The 20135-nt window shown below is 43.6% G+C and overlaps 1 protein-coding gene across 1 annotated transcript in view; it reads right to left on the bottom strand.

Moving 5' to 3' along the window:
- The window catches only part of PRKCE (protein kinase C epsilon), a gene marked incomplete at both ends in the record, with an annotated part of 444482 nt that overhangs the window by 27790 nt on the left and 396557 nt on the right, over positions 1–20135 (bottom strand). The window contains one exon of the mRNA XM_084234642.1: positions 992–1130. Within this exon, the coding sequence (XP_084090768.1) occupies positions 992–1130 (139 nt within the window). The remainder of the gene's footprint in view (positions 1–991; positions 1131–20135) is intronic.

Genomic DNA, 20135 nt, shown 5'->3' with positions numbered 1-20135 from the left:
AATTCATTCACCAGGTGCTCCCAGAGTTTCCCTGATCCCTGAGGGTATCATCTTGCTTTGAGTATCTATTTATTCTGCTTAATTGGTTGTTTACTTATCTGTCATTCCCTCTAGACCAAAAGATCTTTTAGAAGAATGACCAGTGTTAAGCCAATTCTTTATCCTTACATTGCTTTGTGTCTAGCAGGTGCTCAAACAGTGCCCACTGAAAAGAAATGAAATCCGAATGTGTTAACTAACACTTAACCTCTGTGAGTGATAGGCACTTCCTTCCCATCTTACCTGTGTCAGAAGCCACAGATCATTTTTACTAAGACTATGATAGACTATGTCTTGAATATGAATCATATCACACTAGCTATCTCTCGGTTTGGGCAAAACTGACCTGGAGAAACTCAAGGCAAACAAACACTTTATGATGAACAAAAGATCTGAACAACTTTGACATAGGATAATCCATGGGTGAGGGTCACAGTGGCCTTCTCTGAGCTCCATGTACAATGCAGCACAGTGATTCTCCTCTTTCTGCCCTAGCCTGTGTGCTCGTTATGAAGACTCACCCCTACATGAGAAATGGTGAATGATTCCAGCTTCTACTGTAAGCAAACTATAGATGATACAGTATAGATGATACAGTTAATTGCAGTCTTAATTCAGTGTTCCTTGATGGTGATTAAGAAGTGAAATCTATGATATAAGTTAACACATTTCTCTTGGTCCTAGTCTCCTTGGCAGTTCTGACCTGGGATTAAAGAGCAATGTCGAGTGAGGCTCTGCCCAGAGTCAGGGAATAGCCTGTTACTCTCAACTCACCCATCATCTCCCCCATCACCACAACTTTTTTTATGGAGAAATCGGCAAGTCTTTCCCTTCCCCTGCCTCCCTCCTCCCTGAAATCTATCTAGGACCAACCAGATGTCCCAGAGCATGGGGATCGACCCTGTCTCAGCTTCAGCACCAGCAGGAGGTGACCTTTCAAACACAGCTTTACCTCAGGAGCGATGTAGTCAGGAGTCCCACAGAAGGTGGTGGTCGTCACGCCATTCAGAATGCCCTCCTTGCACATCCCAAAGTCAGCCAGCTTACAGTGACCTTCCGCATCCAGAAGGATGTTGTCCAGTTTCAAATCCCTGCAAAGCAGCCCAGAACCACATGATTAAAGTTTCACTCATCCCGACATGGTCTTCTTGGGTTGGAGAGATGTGTATACCCCAGAGGAATCTGCTATAGAAAGACAAGTCTTTGAGGTGGCTTAACTATCTACATCCAATCTCTGTCCAGGGCTCTTGCCCATGTTGGTCAGCCCCCAAAGGGACCTCCATTTGCCCCAGATGAAGGAAGAGCTTCTGAAATTCTGGGAATATCCCAAGACTGCTGTGATTTAACAGGTCAAAGACAACTGCTATTTATTGACGCTCTACTGTATGCTGAAAGTCATATAATTTGGTCCTTGATATGAGAGAAAGAAGCAACTTATCCTCTCTCTTTCCTTCATGAGTTAGCATGAGGATTGGTTGGAGGGTTCGGACAGACATACACTAACATCAATGAATCAGATAAAACCATCTGGCTGTTAGAATGAGGGGCTGCTCTAAAGGGCTCAGCACTGGCTGGGAGGCAGTGAGCTGAATACCAGGCTGGGCGCAGGAAGTCAGGGTGGCACAGCCCTGGTAAAGTCTCTGGTAGGATCATCATCCTATCTCTAGAATTGGGCTGCTACCTGCCTGCTTGTGGCCTTGTTTGAAGGCTTCATGAGGTAAGAGGTGTGAAAGCAGTATGCCTTTAGCATTGGCACCCACTTCCTTCATTGGGAGACTGAGGGAGTAGGGGTCTTGCCTCTCTGGGATACTGGGTTTAGGGGGACAACACTAATAGTCATTGCAGGGAGGGAGAGCTTCCAGGAAACAGTGACTCTCATGAGACGCTTGACTAGAAGGTAAGGTTTGGTTAGACCATGAAGAGAACAGGGAGTGGGGAGAGGGGGGAAGCACAACACAGAAGATGCAAAAGGTCGTGAAAAGACTAGAAAATTGGGTCTCATGATATGAGGCAAGATAGATGAGTTGAAACCAATCACAAAGAGTCTAGAATGCCAGGAAGAGGGGTTTGTAATTCATCTGAGGGCAACAGGACCCCACATGCATGAACCCAGTGCCTTTGCAAGACCAGTCTTCTGGGACAAGCAGGTTGAATAGGGGAAAGGCCTGGAGGAGAAACATGTGTTGCAATAACCTGGACCGACAAAGCCTAGAGGGTTCTGTGCAGGCAGTGAGGGCCATGGGGGCATGCTGGCTTCAACCACTGCAACCTCACTTGGTAGCTTGGGATTTTGGATAAGAATTCCCCTATCAACTTAGTCTGCAAACCCCAGACCTGCCCCATAGAAGGACCTGAACTGAGATCTCCCTCAGCAGTGAGTCTGGGTGGGGGTCTGGCAAAGAAGGCCCATTCCCTGGCACACATAGCAAGAGTGGCCTTTCTCACATGCCTGCTGGTGTCTGGACTTGAACTCCAGCCACCACCAGGAATCCAGGCTTGAGTGCAAAGGTGGGGCAGGAAGCACTTTTAGGACCTGCCTGCTTTCCCCCGCTGCCCCATTTCCGCGTACAGCTGAGACTTCTTGAGAAAAAAAGCAAGCACATAAAATGTTCTGCTCTAAGCAAGTGCTAATAAAGTACAAGCAGTGAGTCTGACCAGGCAGAGTCACTGGGACTGGGGCTTCCCAATACCCCATCCTGTCCTTGGTGCGTGGTCAAGCCTGGGAGGCTGTGAGCTGAATGCCAGGCTGGGCGCAGGAAGTCAGGGTGGCACAGCCCTGGTAAAGTCTCTGGTCAGTTCATCATTGTATCTCTAGAATTGGGCTGCTACCTGCCTGCTTGTAGCCTTGCTTGAAGGCTTCACGAGGTAACAGGTGTGAAAGCAGCACACCTGTAACACTGGCACCCACTTCCTTCATTGGGAGACTGAGGGAGCAGGGGTCTTGCCTGCTTACCTGCCAATATGGGCATCTCTGAGAGCTGAGCTACGGGCCCCTTCATGTCCCCAAATCCAGGGTCCTCTTTCCTAGACCCACACAAGCAGCACAGCAGCGCTCATGAATAACAACAGTAATAATATGTGAAAGCACCTGGTGTTTTACAAACCCCAGGTGTTCTAATCCCACTGAGCAGTAGGGAGAGCACTCTCCACTAGCACCACGGCAAAAGTAAAGAAATGGAAGGCGGGAGAAGAGAAGTGATTTCTGGAAGGTGACAGGAGGGTCAGTGGGCCTGGGAAGAGAGGGCACGTCTCCTGCTCTGAAGGTGCGTGTTCCTGACACGGTGGGCCACAACCCTCTGCCTTCTTGCCTTCATTTTGGTGAATCTTTCCCTGCCAAGCTCTCTACCCCAACTTACAAAGGACCCCACATGCCACCCTCAGGGCACTCTTTGAAACCCTTTGTTATGTCACAGGAAGGACACATTCTAATTTGTGTGAGTGGAACAGATTCAGAAGATTACAAGTCAGCCTCAACCTTGACCTTGGTCTGAGAATTTTGACTCAGCATTTCCGGCACATGGGGCTTAGCCTTTCCCTCTGCACAGGGTTCGTGCTCTGAGCAAGGGAAGCTGGGAAGTCTTGCTTATCCTCACCTCCTGCTTTTCTTTGCCTGTCCTGGCCCCAAAGGCATATCACCCCTTTGCTTCTTGCCTCCCCTTCTCCTTGAGAGAGGAAGTTGCAGCGGTATGGGGGGGGGGCTGCACCACAGCCAAACCTGTCCTGCAGGCAGCACACACCTGCTCCTCTGCTGTGGCCCAGGGAGCCCCAGGCCAAAACATTTCTTCCCACAGTCCTGCACAGATGCTTAAATCTATTAGTGACCCCCTCAGATTCTCTTCTGTGGTCTCTTTCTCTAATACTCGAATAACACCAAGAAACCAAGCTCCAGGGAAGAGATACTGACTTATGGTCCTTTCCTAGGTCACAGAAAAGGTCAAAGCAGATTGAGAGACCACTAGGAACCAGAAAGGCCAATCCTAGATCATTATTTGGGGATCTTCAGTTTCATTAAGAAGAGAAATTCTAGCCTCACTGGGACCAACCTGGTCTGGTCCTGAACTTGAGTGTAGTTTCAGGGGTGGGGGAGCTCAGGGAGCCCAGGCCTGTGTGTGCTCAGGCAGAGAAAAAGGAAGGAGAGACAGCATGTCCTTCCCCCCGAGGGTAGGGACTGGAACTGCTGTATGAAGGTGTGTCCCTGGGATTCTGCCTGCTGCAGAATGCAGAGGGCCCAGGTCCCCTCGCTGTTTCCCCGCCCCTTCTCCTTCCACCACTGTAGCCGGGACTATTTCCTGTTCCTGCCCCATTATCTCCCACCTGCTGGCTTTAGCACTACCTGTTCACTAGGGGGTCTCCAAGCCTCCCTGATTTCTCAGCTTTGCCTGCCCTGAGGCCCAGCTTGTAGGGCAGGGCCAGTGGTGTTTCTCCCTCCTGAGAATTCATTCCCACCGTGCTCAGGTCACAACAAGGCCAGAGCAGGTACTCATCAAACTTGCTGACTGATGGTTTGTTGAAGAGGGACTTCTGCCTATATGTTAATCCCCATCTACTCTGTCCTCAAATACAAGGTCAGGGCACTTATGAGAACTGGGCATATTTTAGAGAGGTCATTTTTTTCAACAGTGGGACAAATGCAGCAAAATCATTTTTCTATTTATATATAGGGACTAGCCATTACTTATTCAATTGCTCTATTAATAGTTTTATTAATTTTTTTCAATAGGGAACGGTTTCATAGAATCCCCAAAATATAAAGGACAGACAGTAAATGTTCTCCCTCCTGCCTCCTTTCCCCAAACACCCCTCTCTCTTCCTATGGGTAAATTGCTTTATTCATTCCTTGTGTGTCCTCTTGGTCACACTTTATACATAAATTAGAAAATGTGCATTTGTATTTTATACCCCCCTCTTTTAAACTAGTTGGGAGCTTACTATATGCAATTTTCTAACCTTATTTTTTCCACTTAATGTATACTAGAGACCTTTCTGTCTTGACAAATAAAGCATCTCCTAGTTATTTTTTATGGCTGCATAATACTCTACCAAATTTATTGTTGGATATTAGGATGTTTACAATACAGTGTGATCACAAACCATGTGGCTGCGGAGAAGCTTGTACATGTGACATTGGTACACATGTGAAGGGGACTGTAAACATTATCTAGAAACGAACTTTCTGAATCAGATAGTACAAAAATGTAATGCTACCAAACATCCATCTTTGGACTCCTTTGAGATGGAACAACTTAAACTTCCATAGCAGCAGAAGCCTGCTAACCAGCAAGGTATGTTATCAAGTTTCTGGCAGCCTGAGAGGTGAATATAGCATCTCGGCACATTCTTAACTTTCTCTGTAGGTTTAGCATTTTTTCATATATTTAAAAGCGATCTGCATTTTTTTTTTTTTTGTGAACTCTCTGTTGCCCATTTTACTTTTGTGATGTTTGTTTTTATTGATTTTCAGGAACATTCCTTATATTAGAAAACAAACTGTGTAGGACAGAATTAAAGATCTTGTCCCAATTTACTGCTTGACTTTTGACAATGCTCATGGTGATTTTTCCATGCAGATATTTCTTTTTATGTAATTCAATTAATGTTTTGATAGTATGGAGTTTAAGTCAATTTGAAAGGCTTCATCCATTTCAAAGTTATAAAAGCATTCCCCTAAGTCTTCTCCTAAGATTTTTATGCTTTTACTTTATAGATATTAAGTCTTTGATGGATTTGGGATTTTTATTTGTCCTGATAAAAGGTGTGAAGTATAGATCTGACTGCAGTTGTTTCCAGGTATCTAGTAAATAGTCCCAATCCCATTTGTTGGATAGTTACCATTGCTTCATTGATTGAATTACTGGTACCAAAATCCCCTTACATGTTTTGACTATTTCTGTACTCTTCATTCCATAACATTAATCTACACCATACTTTTTAAATTATTTTAGGTTTATAATATATTAAATTTTAAATTATTATTTAAATAATTTAAATTATTTTAAATTATTGTAGGTTTATAATATATTTTAACATCTAGTAGGACTGGTCCCTTTATTATTCCTCTTTTTAAAAATTTCTTGGCTACTCTTTCTTATTTATTTTTCCATATGAACTTTAGAATCATCAGTCTACAAAGGAAAAAAATCCTGATGATGTTTTTATGGGGAACATGTTTAAAGATATAAATTAACTCTGGGGAATTGATATTTTTATGATGTTGAATCTTCCTATCCAATAGTATTGTTTGTCTTTCCAATTGTTCATGTCTTATCTATGTCCTTTAGGGACATTTTAAAGCTCTCTCCTATAGATCTTGCACATTTCTTGGTACCATTTATGACAACCAGATGGTTGTCCAATATCTATTCTCACTTTCCTCCTTCAAAAGAGAACATTGATTTTTATAAGTCACAAAGTGATGCAGCAATAAACCAGAATTCAAAATCTTCCTTAAAGCTGGGTGTGGTTTTCTGACTATGTTTTAGCCAATCAGATGTGTGAAAGTGTAACAATCTCTTTAAAAGGAAGAAACTTTCTTGTCTTTTCCTTTCTTCCCTCTATTCTCTTGCCTGAAAGAGGAAATAATGTCTGGAGTCCTAGTCACCACCTTCGACCTCAAAGATTAGGATCAAGCCCTAGGAATGGATCACTTGATGTCCCACTTGCAGATAACTTTCACATGAAAAAGAAATAAAACTGTTTCTTATTTAAAGCATTATTTATATATTAATTATAGCTGAATCTACTTCTAAACAATCCAAGTTATTTTATATTCTAAATTCCTATTGTAAATGGTGTCTTTTCTTCCACTATATCTTCTATCTGATTGCATATGCTAGTTATTGATATTTGTGTTCTGCCATTGTACTGAATGTTCTAGCTGATGGTCCTGGATTTTCCAAATCTTCTCTGATTAGGGATCATTTTTGCCTTCTTCTTTTCAGTATTTATATTTCCAAAAAAAGTATCTGAATATGTTGACTGGAATCTCAAGATAATGATAATAAGCATGAGCATCTTTGTAGTCCCTGATTTTAGGGGGGCCCTTTCCAGCATTTCTTCCTCAGGCAGAACGTCAATTTTATCATCACCTTCACCACCTGGCATGTAATTGAAGGTAACCTACTGTGTTCTCCCCTAGCCTGAGAACTTGGGAGAGTGTCTTTACCTCCCATAAAGGGTCAAATGGGCTGTGGACTGTTGGGCGGAGGGCCATGCAGTCAGAGTTTCTCAACCTCAGCATACTGAAACTGTGTTGACACTGGGACTGGATAATTCTTTGCAGTGGAGGCCATCCTGAGCACTGAATGTTTAGTCACACCCTTGGTCTCTCCCCGTTAGATGCTATCAGCAATATTCACTCCTGCTGTGATATACAGGAACGGCTTTAGACAATGCCAAATGTCCCCTTCAGGACTCTAGCTCACAACTCCACCTCTAGTCTAAGTCTTAAGCCGTGATCAAGGGACCAAAATGGCCAGGTCCAGATGAGCAAGCCATCTGGGGCTTGGGAGGAATACTTTGGCTACAAGTAGGGGGTACATCTGCCTGCAGTGTGCTCTGCCATTTTACCCAGGAGACAAGAGTCCTGATCACCTGGCCCTGCTAACACTGGTATCATCAACCTACATTCTTAAACATGAGAAAACAGAAGCTCAGAATAGGTAAGATTCCCCAAGTTCGCATGGCTGGTAAGAGGCAGTGCTGGGCTGCCTCCACATGACTGCCCAGGACCACCTTTTGGATCAAATGGGAGATGCAAGAGTTGGAAATCTCTGTTTGCTGATTGGGCTCATGTCCCTTTGGGTTAGGGAAAAAAAGCTTCCATAGTAGATGGGGAACACAGAAGCCATGAGGTCACAACCACTGACAGGGAGGATTGATTTAGAGCTGGATGGTACAACCAAAGTTCCCTTGGGGAGGAGCACAGATCTTTTACAAAAACTCAAAAGACATCAAGAAAGGAAATTCCCTTAAACAATGTGCCTTAAAAAAAATTCTGTAAAGTTTAATAAGGGTTGTGGGGAATAAAACATAGCTGTGAGTTTCAGGAAGAAAGAAAAAAATCTTATCTTCTAAAACCAACTGTGCTATTTTATTGGGGTGGGAAAATGGAAAGTGAACAGAGACCCCTGCTATGAGGGGGAAGACAAGGTCTAATACTGAGGGAGAAGTAGGAGATGAAGTTCTCAACATCAGGGACATCTTTGGAGACAGGACTGATGTTGGTGATGAGTCAAATGGAAGGTTTCCCCTGTAATTTGAAAGTAGTACATTCCTTTTTAGTATGATTTGGTGAGTTATTTTGGGGGCCTGGGAACACTATCACCATTAATTTATATGGAAAAATTTGTTAATGTTTCCAGATCTCAAATATAACCTACCAAATCAAAGAGGAATGCTCTACTTTCAGATAGCAGAATACCTGTATACTTTTACTTTTAATAAAATTATACATTCAACGAGCCAAGAAGTCAACGATTGATATCTCTAGAAACGTGACCCTAACAGTTTGAAATACGTATATCGGATTTCAATTTGAATTATTTATTTTGGGTTTTAGGAATTGCAACATCCCTCCCCCCACCTGCCACTATATTCCCCGCCCCTGCTCCACTCCAACATTAACTAGCTGTGCACGAAGTTCGTATACAGTGGCTTATACTTAAGAAGTTCTTGGTCTCCTAGGGTCAGTAGGATTGGCTTCCCAGGAGATAAGAGCATTATTTGGTATCATAAAAATATTTATATCATACTAGCGATGCTGGTAAAACAATATGTACATTTATTCCGACTAAATTAATTATAGTCAGAATGGGGCATTTGCAATTGTATGGGGGAATATAAAAATAAAATTTATTATTTAAAAAAAAATTAATTATATACTTTAAGTTGATTCATTGTCATTATCTATAAATTATACCTCAATAAAGTTCACTTAAAAAAAACAAAAAAGAAGTCAGTAACTAGTGCTGTGATCTGAGCTATTGAGAGGGTCCCCAAATTCTCTTTTTTTCTGATTGGAAGTAGTTCTGAATTGGAAACCTAACTTTGCTACTTACCAGATGGACAACGTTGGGTTGGTTCAAAACAACACCTGAACGGGTTGATCCCATAGCTCTAAATCATATACAGTGTTGTAAATCAAAGAAAGGGAAAGAGAGGAAAGAGAAAAAATAACCAGCTCTGAGGCTCAGTTTCTTTATCTGTAAAATGGGGCTAATACTGCCATCACTGCACAATGTCACTGATGTGAAGGCTCCAGCACAGAGCCTGATTCATGGTAGTTACCCCAGAAATTCCTCCCTCTTCAAGGATCTTTAACATTCATTCGTTAAAATATACATTTCCTTATGAGGGCAAGTCACTCACTAAATCCCTAACAACTAATTGTTAAAAAATACTTATCTCCTATTGTGGACTGAGATAGACACTGTGGAATTAGAAATATGAATCATATGCAGCTGTAATTAATAGATGAGATTGAAACTTTTAGTATAGGCCAGTGAGAAAATCACAGGGTTGCTTCCCCTTGGCTTGGGGAATGACCAGGGGCAGAGGGATGCCAAGGGCCTCAGGAAGAAACCAAAGGGGGCTATAAAGAGTAGGGGTGGGTCTGCACAGGTGTTACTAGTCAGGATTGATGTGACAGTTTCCAGACCCTCAGCAAACTTCACAGGATCAGGGATCCATGGGGAGCCGGCCCGTCTGACCAAGAGCTGCTTGGCCCTGAGCTCTGCAGCTGCTGGGCCACCACCCTCCTGGTCTCTTCATTCTCATAACAGCCCCCGGCAGGAGATGCCATCATCCTGATTTATAGTTAAGAATCTGGGGGCCTGAGTAAGGCCAGGGAGGTGAGCTGGACAGGACTGTCAGATGTTGTGTGGAGTCTAGTGTTCTTCCCAAGCACCTCAGCCACCTCACCGGAAAACTCATCCTTTTCCATTTGTAAAATTGCATTTTCCCCATTCAACAGATTTCCCCAGGAATAAGGGCCAGAGATCTCTTCTGTAGACCACACAGCTGTTAGGAAAATGTTGACACAGGAGAACCTTTATGCATAAGAAATGAAAATTTTTTTTTGCTGAATTGAAAATTCCCCCTAAAGGAAAAGACCTATTTGCCCCTATCTTCTTCTCCAAGGCTCCAGGCTCCATTTTCTTTTTTTTTTAATGCCCTCATTTCCCTGGCTTGCTCACCCTTCTGGCATGCTAATTCCACAGAGCCCAGGCCTGAGTGCCACATAAAAACAGCAAATTCTTCCATTTACTTGAAGATAAGAGATTAGAAAGATTACTTTGGGATGCCAAGTATTTAGATCACCAGAGAGCAGGCCCTCTGGGCAGGTTATGAAAAACTCTGTTTGTTTTTGGACACAGCGAATAACTCTGGTTGATCACATGGGAATACAGGTTCTTCTGGCAGATGTTGTCAAACCCTTCTTAACGTCAACGATCTAGTGGGGAGAGAGACCATTTCCCCCTCAATAGTCAGACTCCCCTTCAACATCATGGCAAAAGTTAGTGACTGGCAGGCATCCTTCCTTCAGTGTTTTCTGTGGTGACCTCCTCCTCCTCTCAGGAACTCCCAGTCACTCCAGCCCCATGGAGGCCAGACAGGACACAAGCAGGCAGCTCAGGAAAGTGCCCTTCATGCCTGTCTATCAAACAGAAAAGCATACTTTGCTTCAGAGCCAAGATAAATGCTTTAAAAATTCTCTAGTGCAGCACTGATACCTGAGCGTCTGTGGTGATTTTTCACACAGGACAAGTCTGTAGGGAAATCCTTCTAAGTCTTCTCGTAGGAAAAGCTCAATCACATATGCACAAAATAATAACTATCTTTTTGTTTTCCAAATGCTTTTGTAGGGCATGATCCCATTTAATCTCATAAATAGCCTATGAATCTGGTCGGACTATTATCACCTCCATTGCAAAGACAAGGATGAAGGGGCTATTTACCTGGCCTGCCACACACAGGTAGTGAGTGAGAGTCAGTTCTCCACTTTGCTGTGTTGCTGGAGGAGGGAAAACATATCCTATAACGCTCCCAGTTTTTGTGGGTTTGAGAACGTCATTGCTGTCGGGGTGGTGGTTGTTTTTGACTCATAACAACATGACTACAAGATACAACTGATAAACTAGATAGTGTTGTTTGGACCAAACAGATGACCCCTTGTCTGATGAGAGCAGACTTTCAGCTACTACACTGACAGCTGGAAGCCTGAAGTGTGAGACATCATCCCTGAGCACAGCCAAAATAAATGGCCCGAGGCTGTACCTGGGCATTAAGACTTGGAATCATTGCAGAATAACTTATCTGATTGCATGATTGTCCCATTACCTTTGGTTAAACCCACAGTCATGAAAGCATATTCTTATCCTTAAGATTAAGTGGTAATAAGCTGATCTCCCCTGATCGGAAACAGATCTTGACCAGCCCATAACGACACTTACACCCAGTCCTTCCATTTCTCTCTACACCATCCATCAGCTTGAACTTCAGAATGGCTCTTTGGGGTTCAGTGTGCAGACTAGGCTCAAGGACAGAGGTGACCTTAAGTCAGTCACTTTGCTGAGCTTTACTGTCCTTAACTCTGAGATAAGCTGCCTGGAGGAGCTAATCCCCAAGGACCTTTCTCATCTAGGATTATGGGAAGCTAAGGCAGCTGGAGCCCCTGAACTTGCTGTTCTGGGTGTTGCACACCAAATGTTTTCCTTTCCAGTTGGAGTAGCAGACATTTTTTGTTTTTTTTTCTCTAAATTGTAAATCAGGCCATGTTTTCCTCCTGCTTGCATTCCTCAATGGCGCCCACGAACACGTTTCCTAGGATGGCACAAGGAGCCCTTCATGGTCTCCGCTGGCCTGGCCATCAAGGGTTGTCCCTTACCACACTCCCTCACCATCCAAACCTGGGGCCCATGGACTTGCAGGTGGTTCCCGGAAGTGTGAAGCTGTCCCCTGCCATGATGCCTGGCACACGCCCCACTGTGAATATCTGGCTTCCACAATGGACCTCTCCATGATGAAAGCACCTGGAAATCCCCCTGGTACCCGATGTACCTTTGTTTCCCAAAACCTACTGGTTAGATGGATGAAGGAAAGAGTAAGTAGAAAGATGAATTTGTGGGTCTTGTTTCCAGGCAGTCAAATGACCTGAACAAACATTTTCAGATACATGTGGGATTATTAAAATACACTCTTATTAATAAACTGTTCAAACTAAAGCTCAAACCATCAGAGGCAGCTGCATCTGATTTTCCTCATGCACCCTCCTCCAATCCTTTCTCCCATTATACTATGGGAGAGCTTCAGACAACCGTGGCTCCTCTGCTGACCCCTGTGCAGCTTCCGAGGCAGCCAGAATGGAACGCAAGTGCCTTATCCTGCTAGGGGTCTGGCCTGCATCCCACCTTCGTTTGGTGCCACCTACCCCCTCCATCCATGTCACCAGAGGGTCTCTGAGAGTTCAAGCTCACCAAGAACTTTCCTGCCTGTCGCTACATTGATGAACCCTTTCCCTGGTCTCTGCCTCTATCGCCTTTCTTCAGAGGCCTTTGCGGGCCACCATGTCTAAGCAGCCTACCACCTCCTTCCCCGCCCCTTCCTTTAATCTCAGTCACCTTAGTTGTTTCCTTCATGGAAATGGTCACTAATTTCTTTGTTTGTCTATTTCCTTGAGTATATGTTTCCCTTCTCCTGAGTTCCATAAGAACTGGGGCCATGTCTTCATGTTTACAGCTTGGCCTCCAGAGTCCTGCAAAGTGCCTGGCACTCAGTGCTTACAGTGCCTCTAATGAAATAATAGGCAGAGTTGGTATTACGCCCATTTTAATGGGTCTAGTTCATGGCATGATCACAACCACTAAGGCATTCATTGCCTCCTTGGCCCTACTGTGTAATATGCCACAGTAGTTCCTGAGTTGCCACTCAGAGTCTGTTTTTGTGCTAGGCCTCATTGAGAGTCCCCTCAAGGAAGGGCCTGGAGGAGAGGTGGACACAAGGCCAGACCCTTGGGAATGTAAGTGCTCTGCCAGAGGGACAGACAGGACATCTCCACTGCCCTGAGAGGGTGAGGGCTGTCCACCTTGCTTTTCTTGAGCCCAGCGATTTGTAGCTCAAAATCTAGACAGCAGTTGTCATCATGGAAAGGGCCACCCCAGCTAAAGGACCAAGGGTAACCTTTCGGGAGGCAAGCCTGGAGAAGAGGACCATGGGACCCTGTGGAGGACCCAGAATTCCCGGACAGGAAGGCCAGAAAACCACCCTTCAAGCTCCTCTGTCAGGATGAGAGGCTGCCAAAAGTCGTAAGTAAAAGCCTTCCATGTCCAGTCACATAAGGAGAGTGGACGGCCCCTGGCAGGTCACTCCAGCCCAGATAAAGAGCTGAGGAAGTACAAATGTGAGTCTGCACAAGCTGAGGGAGATGTAGGGAAAGCACGTCTTTCTGCAAAGTGGAGGTCACCCAAGTTACTTGGAGGACAACAGAGGCCTCAGACAAGGCCAGGGAGCTGAAAAGAGAATGACCCCTGAAGGGAGAGAAAACAGATTTTATTATACTTAAAAAAAAAAAGAGCTCTTATATTTGTATTTGTTTAATTTGGCCATAGAAGATATTTACTTGATCAGAAACATGAGTGTGTGCGTGTGGTGTCATGTGTGTATGTGTATGTGTGTTTGCAAAAATGCCGTAAGAAAGAGCAGAGGGTCATGTTCATGCACATACAGGGTTTATGGACTTGGGCTTGGGGCTAAGGGGTGAGGAGAATACGCAGGTCATCAGATGAGGCAGGTTGAGAAGATCCCTCTTATTTGCTGGGAGAATATAATTGGGTAGAGTTGACAAAAAAAAGAGCTAGAGCTAAAGACAGCTTCTATTGTCCCACTTGGTGGATATTTAATGGGTACCTACTACGTACAGAGAGGCCCAGGCTTTGGAGTGAGCAAGGTCTACCAGCAGTTCACCTGACCCATGCTGAGGGAGAGGTTCCTTATAGACGTCAACCTGGACATGCTGACCAGGTGGAGACATATGAAGGTTTAGGCTGGAGAAGTACGAAGTGTGAGACTTTCTGAAAAGAGGATATGGTGTGAAAAGAGAATAGGGCTAGCACTGTGAGGAACCCCAACACTGAGGGGGCGGGACTTAGACTAGAACAACCAGAGAGGAAACTCGGGAGACTAGGGTGTCCGGCAGCCCAAGGAGGAGGGAGAATCTCAACTGAAGGCTGGGTCAGTAGCTGACATGCTGCTGAGGGAGCTCATGTTCAAGGATTCATCAGCTCAGAGATCTTTTTAGCCAACTGAGGTCCAAGGAGATACAGCCACTTATCCTTATTTAGGCTTATTTCTATTTTCTCTTTATGTTTCCATAGCCCAATTTAGAAAAAAAAAATAGATTGCATTTTTCAAGAATACACTTTCTATATCAACAGAGTCTCATGTGCCAAGGTTGGCCCAGGGAATTACTTCAGTAAAGAAAAGAACTGTAAAGCTCAACCCCGACAATGGATTTCCAGAATTCCACTCAGGAAAAAAAAAGAAAAGCAAGCAGCAACTCTGCCAGCAGCCCTGGGCAGCCCGCCCTTGCACAAGACAGCAACAGTGTCCCTGTGGGAAGACACTCTGCCTGCTGGAACCCTGCCAGCCTCCAGGATGGGAGGCCTCCATGCACCTTCCGTCTCCAACCAGGTAGGAATGGCCTGGGAATCCCCAACCCAACTCCAGGCTGTCTCTAGAGCGGGTAAGCAGGTGCACTGGTGCCACAGCCCAACAGGACTTCAGAGCCCTGGCCACGTCCTTCTCTCTTTTCCACCAGGCCCATTGCCTTCCAGCTGCTCCCTCTCCTGCTCCACCTGAGTGTGTGCCTGTACTCTGAAAATGTCTTTACTTCCTTTTCATTGAAAATCATCATCTTCTAAATGATGAACCCCTCTGAATTACTTGCATATATGTTCAATATCATTGAGCTAAGACGAGAACTAAGATGGGCACTAACGGCCTGACATGCAGCTTCCTCCAGGGTTTCTACACAGAATGATCAGCGGACTCTCAAGAGTTAGTGGAGAACGTGGGGTGTGGACACAGCTTCAACACCCTTTCTCAAATTCTGAGATCTCTCCCTTGTCTCTCCTAGTGGCCACTGCCTCATGCCACCTCTTAGTCCAGCTTCTGTCAGTTTCTTCCTTGAACCCTAGGGCCATCCTGGGAGCAGGAGTTGGATTTTCTTGATGCCATTTGGTTAAAATTTAGAGTGCTATTCATTTCCTGACTTTGCTGGTAATCACTGGCTGCATTTATCTTCACACCAGAGCGGGTCGTCTGGCCATAGATAATGGATGAAATGATAGTAAATTTGTTCAATGGAGGGACGTACTTTAAAAAGGGATGGCATCTCTTTTAAAGAGCGCCTTTTTCAATGACATTTAGGATGATGAAGTATACAGAGGACGTGGAGCAGAGCGGACCCTCGGATGTAAAGCTCATAGCTTTCTTGTTCTCAAGCTCTTCTGAGGGTACATGACAAGTGGCAATTTCTACCCATATAAAGGACACATCTTCATTCTCTCCCTTATATTTTAATCATACTAGATACTTCACTGTGTATAAGAAGGTAAACTAAAGCTCATATATATAATAAATACATAGCATGATTAAGAGAGAGATGTTGGGAGTTAAACACTGACAAGTCTATATGTAATAAAGCATCTAATAAGATTAATATGTAGAACCAAAAATTACTGTAATTATGTATATCCACATATTTATATTTATACAATTATCAATGTATTTATGATATAATACATGCATTTCTTCTTCCAATTATGTAATTTACTTTTACCTACTGGCTTATGCTAATAGAGATGGAAACAACACTTAAAGCCTGAAGAGTACAAACCCCAAGTCTGTCATCTTATCAGGCTAAAAATATCACTATTTTTATGCCCTATTATCCCCAAATGGAGGTTAATTAAACAAATGCTAATTTCCTAATCTGTTGATGACTCTCAAACAGTTTTTATTGCCAGAGATTAGCTGTTAAGATACATATACTCACAACCATACCTGCTCTTTTCTGAAACACAAATGTTCTGATTTAATGGAAAATCACTGGAGGGCATAAGTATGAACTAACTATAAAACAATTAAAATCATAAATCCAAATGGCAGCAATTCCCAGTGAGTCTTACAACATCACACTAAGCAGCTGCCAATCTGAAAAGCTCTGCCCTGGGCCCTACAGGTGAGCTGGCTGGAGCTGGGGCAAGGGACAGGCACGGGCAATTTCCTGGGGTGACTTCCAGCAAGAATCTGAGGCTGTCTGGAGTCTCTGCAGGACAGAGCGATGGTCCTGCCAGGACTCAGGCTGGCCCAGGGCAGTTTCTTGTCAGTGTATTTCCTTTTCATAGAAAAACAACTCATTCATGCATTCACATATTTACTGAGCAACTAACCTGTGACATACACTGTTCACAGAGGAAACAAATTTCCTGCCCTCATGGAGCTTAGTTCTGGTGTGAAAAGAGGCACTCAGTTAACAGGACAATAAGTGATACACTAGGGATGAATGTGCTATGGCTATTAGGCTGGGACTAACTTTGGTCTATGTCTGATTTCTTTTCCATTCATTGACAAGTTTTTCCTGAGCCCCTTTGAAGCACCATGGCTTTTATGAGATGGTTTGCCAGAGAGAATTCTAAGAGTTGATTTCTGCCATCAACAGGTGAATCCAGGAGAAAGCCATAAAGTGACCATGCTCAATGGCAGCGTCAGGTGAGAAACCACTAATGCTCCTCAGGTGGCAGCCCTGACCTCTCAGTAATGACATTTCATTGACTTGTCACCCTGATTTTTAATGGAAAAGCAGACATCTTGGAACACTGGTTAAAAGATCAAGGAGATAAGGATGAGGGAACATTTACTAAAACAGGGACTAAGATGCACTTAAGGATTAGGAAGGCAGAGAGGCCAGAGGCCAAGCAGGAGGACATGAAGTCTTAACAGACATGAGTTTGAAGTTTACTCTGATTCTGACTTTTTATAAAGCTATGTTGCTAATACAGTGACTGATTCTAACTGGGCCTCAGGTTCCTCACCTGTAAAACTGAACTAATAAAGTTCTTGGTCTATTGTGATGTTTAAATGAAATATAATATAGATTTTATTATAGTTCCTGACACAGAAAGTGCTTGGCAAGTATTAGTTTCAGTTCCCTTTTGTGAGAAATTTCTGAACTTGATCATTCAAACAACTAGTTTTTGACTCCCCTTTTACCTGTCTGCTGCATAAATAGGTTTGAATATCTCCTTTTTTTTTTTTAGACTGTCTATAAGATGTAGTCAGAGGATAACACAGTGATATACAGCAATCAGAAGGGGAAACCAGAATGTGGAAATATAAACAAGAATAGAGGAATAGTGGCTGTACTTGGTTGTTTGATTTTATCTTTATTTCCCACTCTAGCAGACCTGGTAATGGATGAGTAGTGGGGTTTGAGTTGTAGAAGGACATGGGGCACCATGGTTTGGCTGTTTTGATACTCCTGTGACACTGAGGTAGTGATCTGAAGGTGGAAGGAGCAGGAGCTGACAGCTGACCAGGATGTGGTTTCCCAGCTCATGTCTGATGGGCAGAGCTGTGTCCAGTCTCCTTGGATCCTGCTCATTTTCCTATCGATTTGCCAGCTTTCCCTCCATATTGGTGACCTGGCCTATCTCTCCAGCAAGTTCCTTTTCCGTGCAAGCTAGCCAGAGCAATGGTCACTACTAAGACTCCTGATGGAACCCCTAGTCTCAGGCCATCTAAAAACCCTGTGCTTTCAGTGGCAGCAGGTGACCCAGATGACAACCACTCACTGTTACAGGCTTATAAACTTATTTTTTATATTTTTATAGTGGAGAGGCCCTGCTTGGCATCACTGACAAATTCCTGATGATCACCTGCTATATGCACAGCACTGAGACAGAGACCAATATTGTGAAAAGCTGGGAAGAAGAGCAAATCAAGCAACAGCAAATGTACTCGTTGAGAGAGATGAGGCAGTGGATGTTAATATGACACACAAACACCCAAAGTCGAGAAGTGTGGATCACAGTCTATCTACTGTCTATAGCCTATTGCAACTTCAAAGTAAGAGGAGGCTTTAAGCATATTGTCAAACCCTTGATTGTGAGGACACTGTATTAAAGAATTCTAAGAACCTAGGATCTTAGTGACATATAAAACACAAGAAGAGATCAATAATGAATCTGTCAAGGTCAAAAAACAATTTTGAATTGAACAAACCTGGAAGCTAAATAAAGAATCGAAACCGAAGAAGCAGCATTGCTAACCAGACAGGCCCAAATCTGCAGGCTTTGTGGCCTCAAGCTTTCCTCTCTCCGTACTTTACCTTCAACTTCTAGGTTGAGGGTCTGGAGACTTAAAATAACACACACTCACTCTAACTTTTAAAGCTCAACAATAACACCCATATTCCTAAGGACCTCATCTAGGTTGAGTCTGTGGTCTCTGGGACTTGAAGCAGTGAGATGTATCTTCACTATCTGGAGTCCTGGTACCTCTCATTCCCAACTTTCCTTCGTGGTGCCCTTCTTCCTGGCTGGCACCCCCGACCTCTATGCTCTTCCTGCTCTCACCCACCACCTCCCCGGAAAAGCTGGTAGCAGTGTTCACACTCCAATGTGAATGCTCAAGGGAAGCGAGAAAGGAAATCACATTTGTTAAACCCTTACCAAATGCCTGGTTCTGTGCCAGGCTCTGTGGGGGAGCCCCAAGAAAAAATAGCAAAGAATTTCCACTAGGAAAAAAAAAAAGATGTTTGAGTTGGTATTATTATGGGAAATTTTATGTATATTTAAATATCAAAAATGTTGAATAAAAGATATAAATAATTGTGTTCACTTTCAGCTCTTTACAGAAATTATCCTTTCTGCCTTTAACAGTCTTCCCCTTCCTTCATTGGCCAACTCCCATCACTTCCTGCAAGGAGTTTTCATGGCCTCCCCCCATTAGGTTAGGTTCAGTGCCCCTCCTAAGGAGACCCAAGACACAGTATCCATGACAATGAAATGTGAAAGGCTGTTTGCTTGTCTGTCCCCTCTAGTAGGCAGGGATGTCCACACAGCAGGTACAATGCAACCTACCTGAGTTCATCATTTTATCCCCATGGGGCCTTGCACAGTGCCTGGGATGTAGCTGGCACTTAATAAAATCTGATGGCTGAGTCAGAATGAATGAAGGCATTAAAGGAGTTGAAGTTTTAGAGAACATTCTCTATCTCCAGAGAGATCTCTATGGGCTGAGGGGGTCAGCTTCCATGATAGAATAGAAGGCAGTTTGGAGTACTTACTAAACAAAGAAACATTAAGTAATTTTCTTTGGAAAACTTAGTGTTGCCTATGTCACAGCTCGGATGCCAAAGTGATAAAACAACACTGCCTAAACCTACTCTACAAGAACCAACCTGCTGGATTATTAGTGCCCTGGCTTGGCAGCACCAACCCTATTGCTTACCTCTGCTTTGTTGTTTGTACAGATTAACAGGCCTTAAATAATTTTTAATCATTTAAAACAGGTACTTCACTGAGACAGTGAAGACATGCACAACTTGATTTTTGATTCACACTCCATTTTGTTAAGGCGATAATCATGTATGGAATGAACTCCAATTTTTATGCTTATTTAATCCTAATGTGAACTAGGAATGACTCACTGTTGTAGGTTGAACTTTGTTTTTCTCAGAAGGTCCTTTCTTATGTACCTACTATGTGTCTGCATTGTTAATGTTTTTTGTGTCTGTGTTTACTGGCATGTGTGAACTTAGGAGAAGGGAATTATTCAAAGGGAATTATTCAGTTCCCTTCTCAATTATTCAAAGACATTGAAGAGTGGAAAAATCACATTGTTCAGTTACATTTGGAAAAATGAAGTCAACGGCTTATTTCCCTCCACATGATATATAGTTAACCATGCCTAGGAAACTGACTCTCCTTCTCCCTACCTACTTTCAGCCCTAATGGTGACAACCAACTTCGGTTTTAATATACCAACTTCAGGACTGTTCAGAAAAGAGTCCTCTGTTCCAGAGAAACTGCTTCCCG

This window comes from Talpa europaea, assembly GCF_964194135.1.
Source record: "Talpa europaea genome assembly, chromosome: 6".
NCBI lineage: Eukaryota > Metazoa > Chordata > Mammalia > Eulipotyphla > Talpidae > Talpa > Talpa europaea.
Note: the sequence above shows the minus strand (reverse complement) of the source record. Positions and strands in the feature narration are given on the sequence as shown.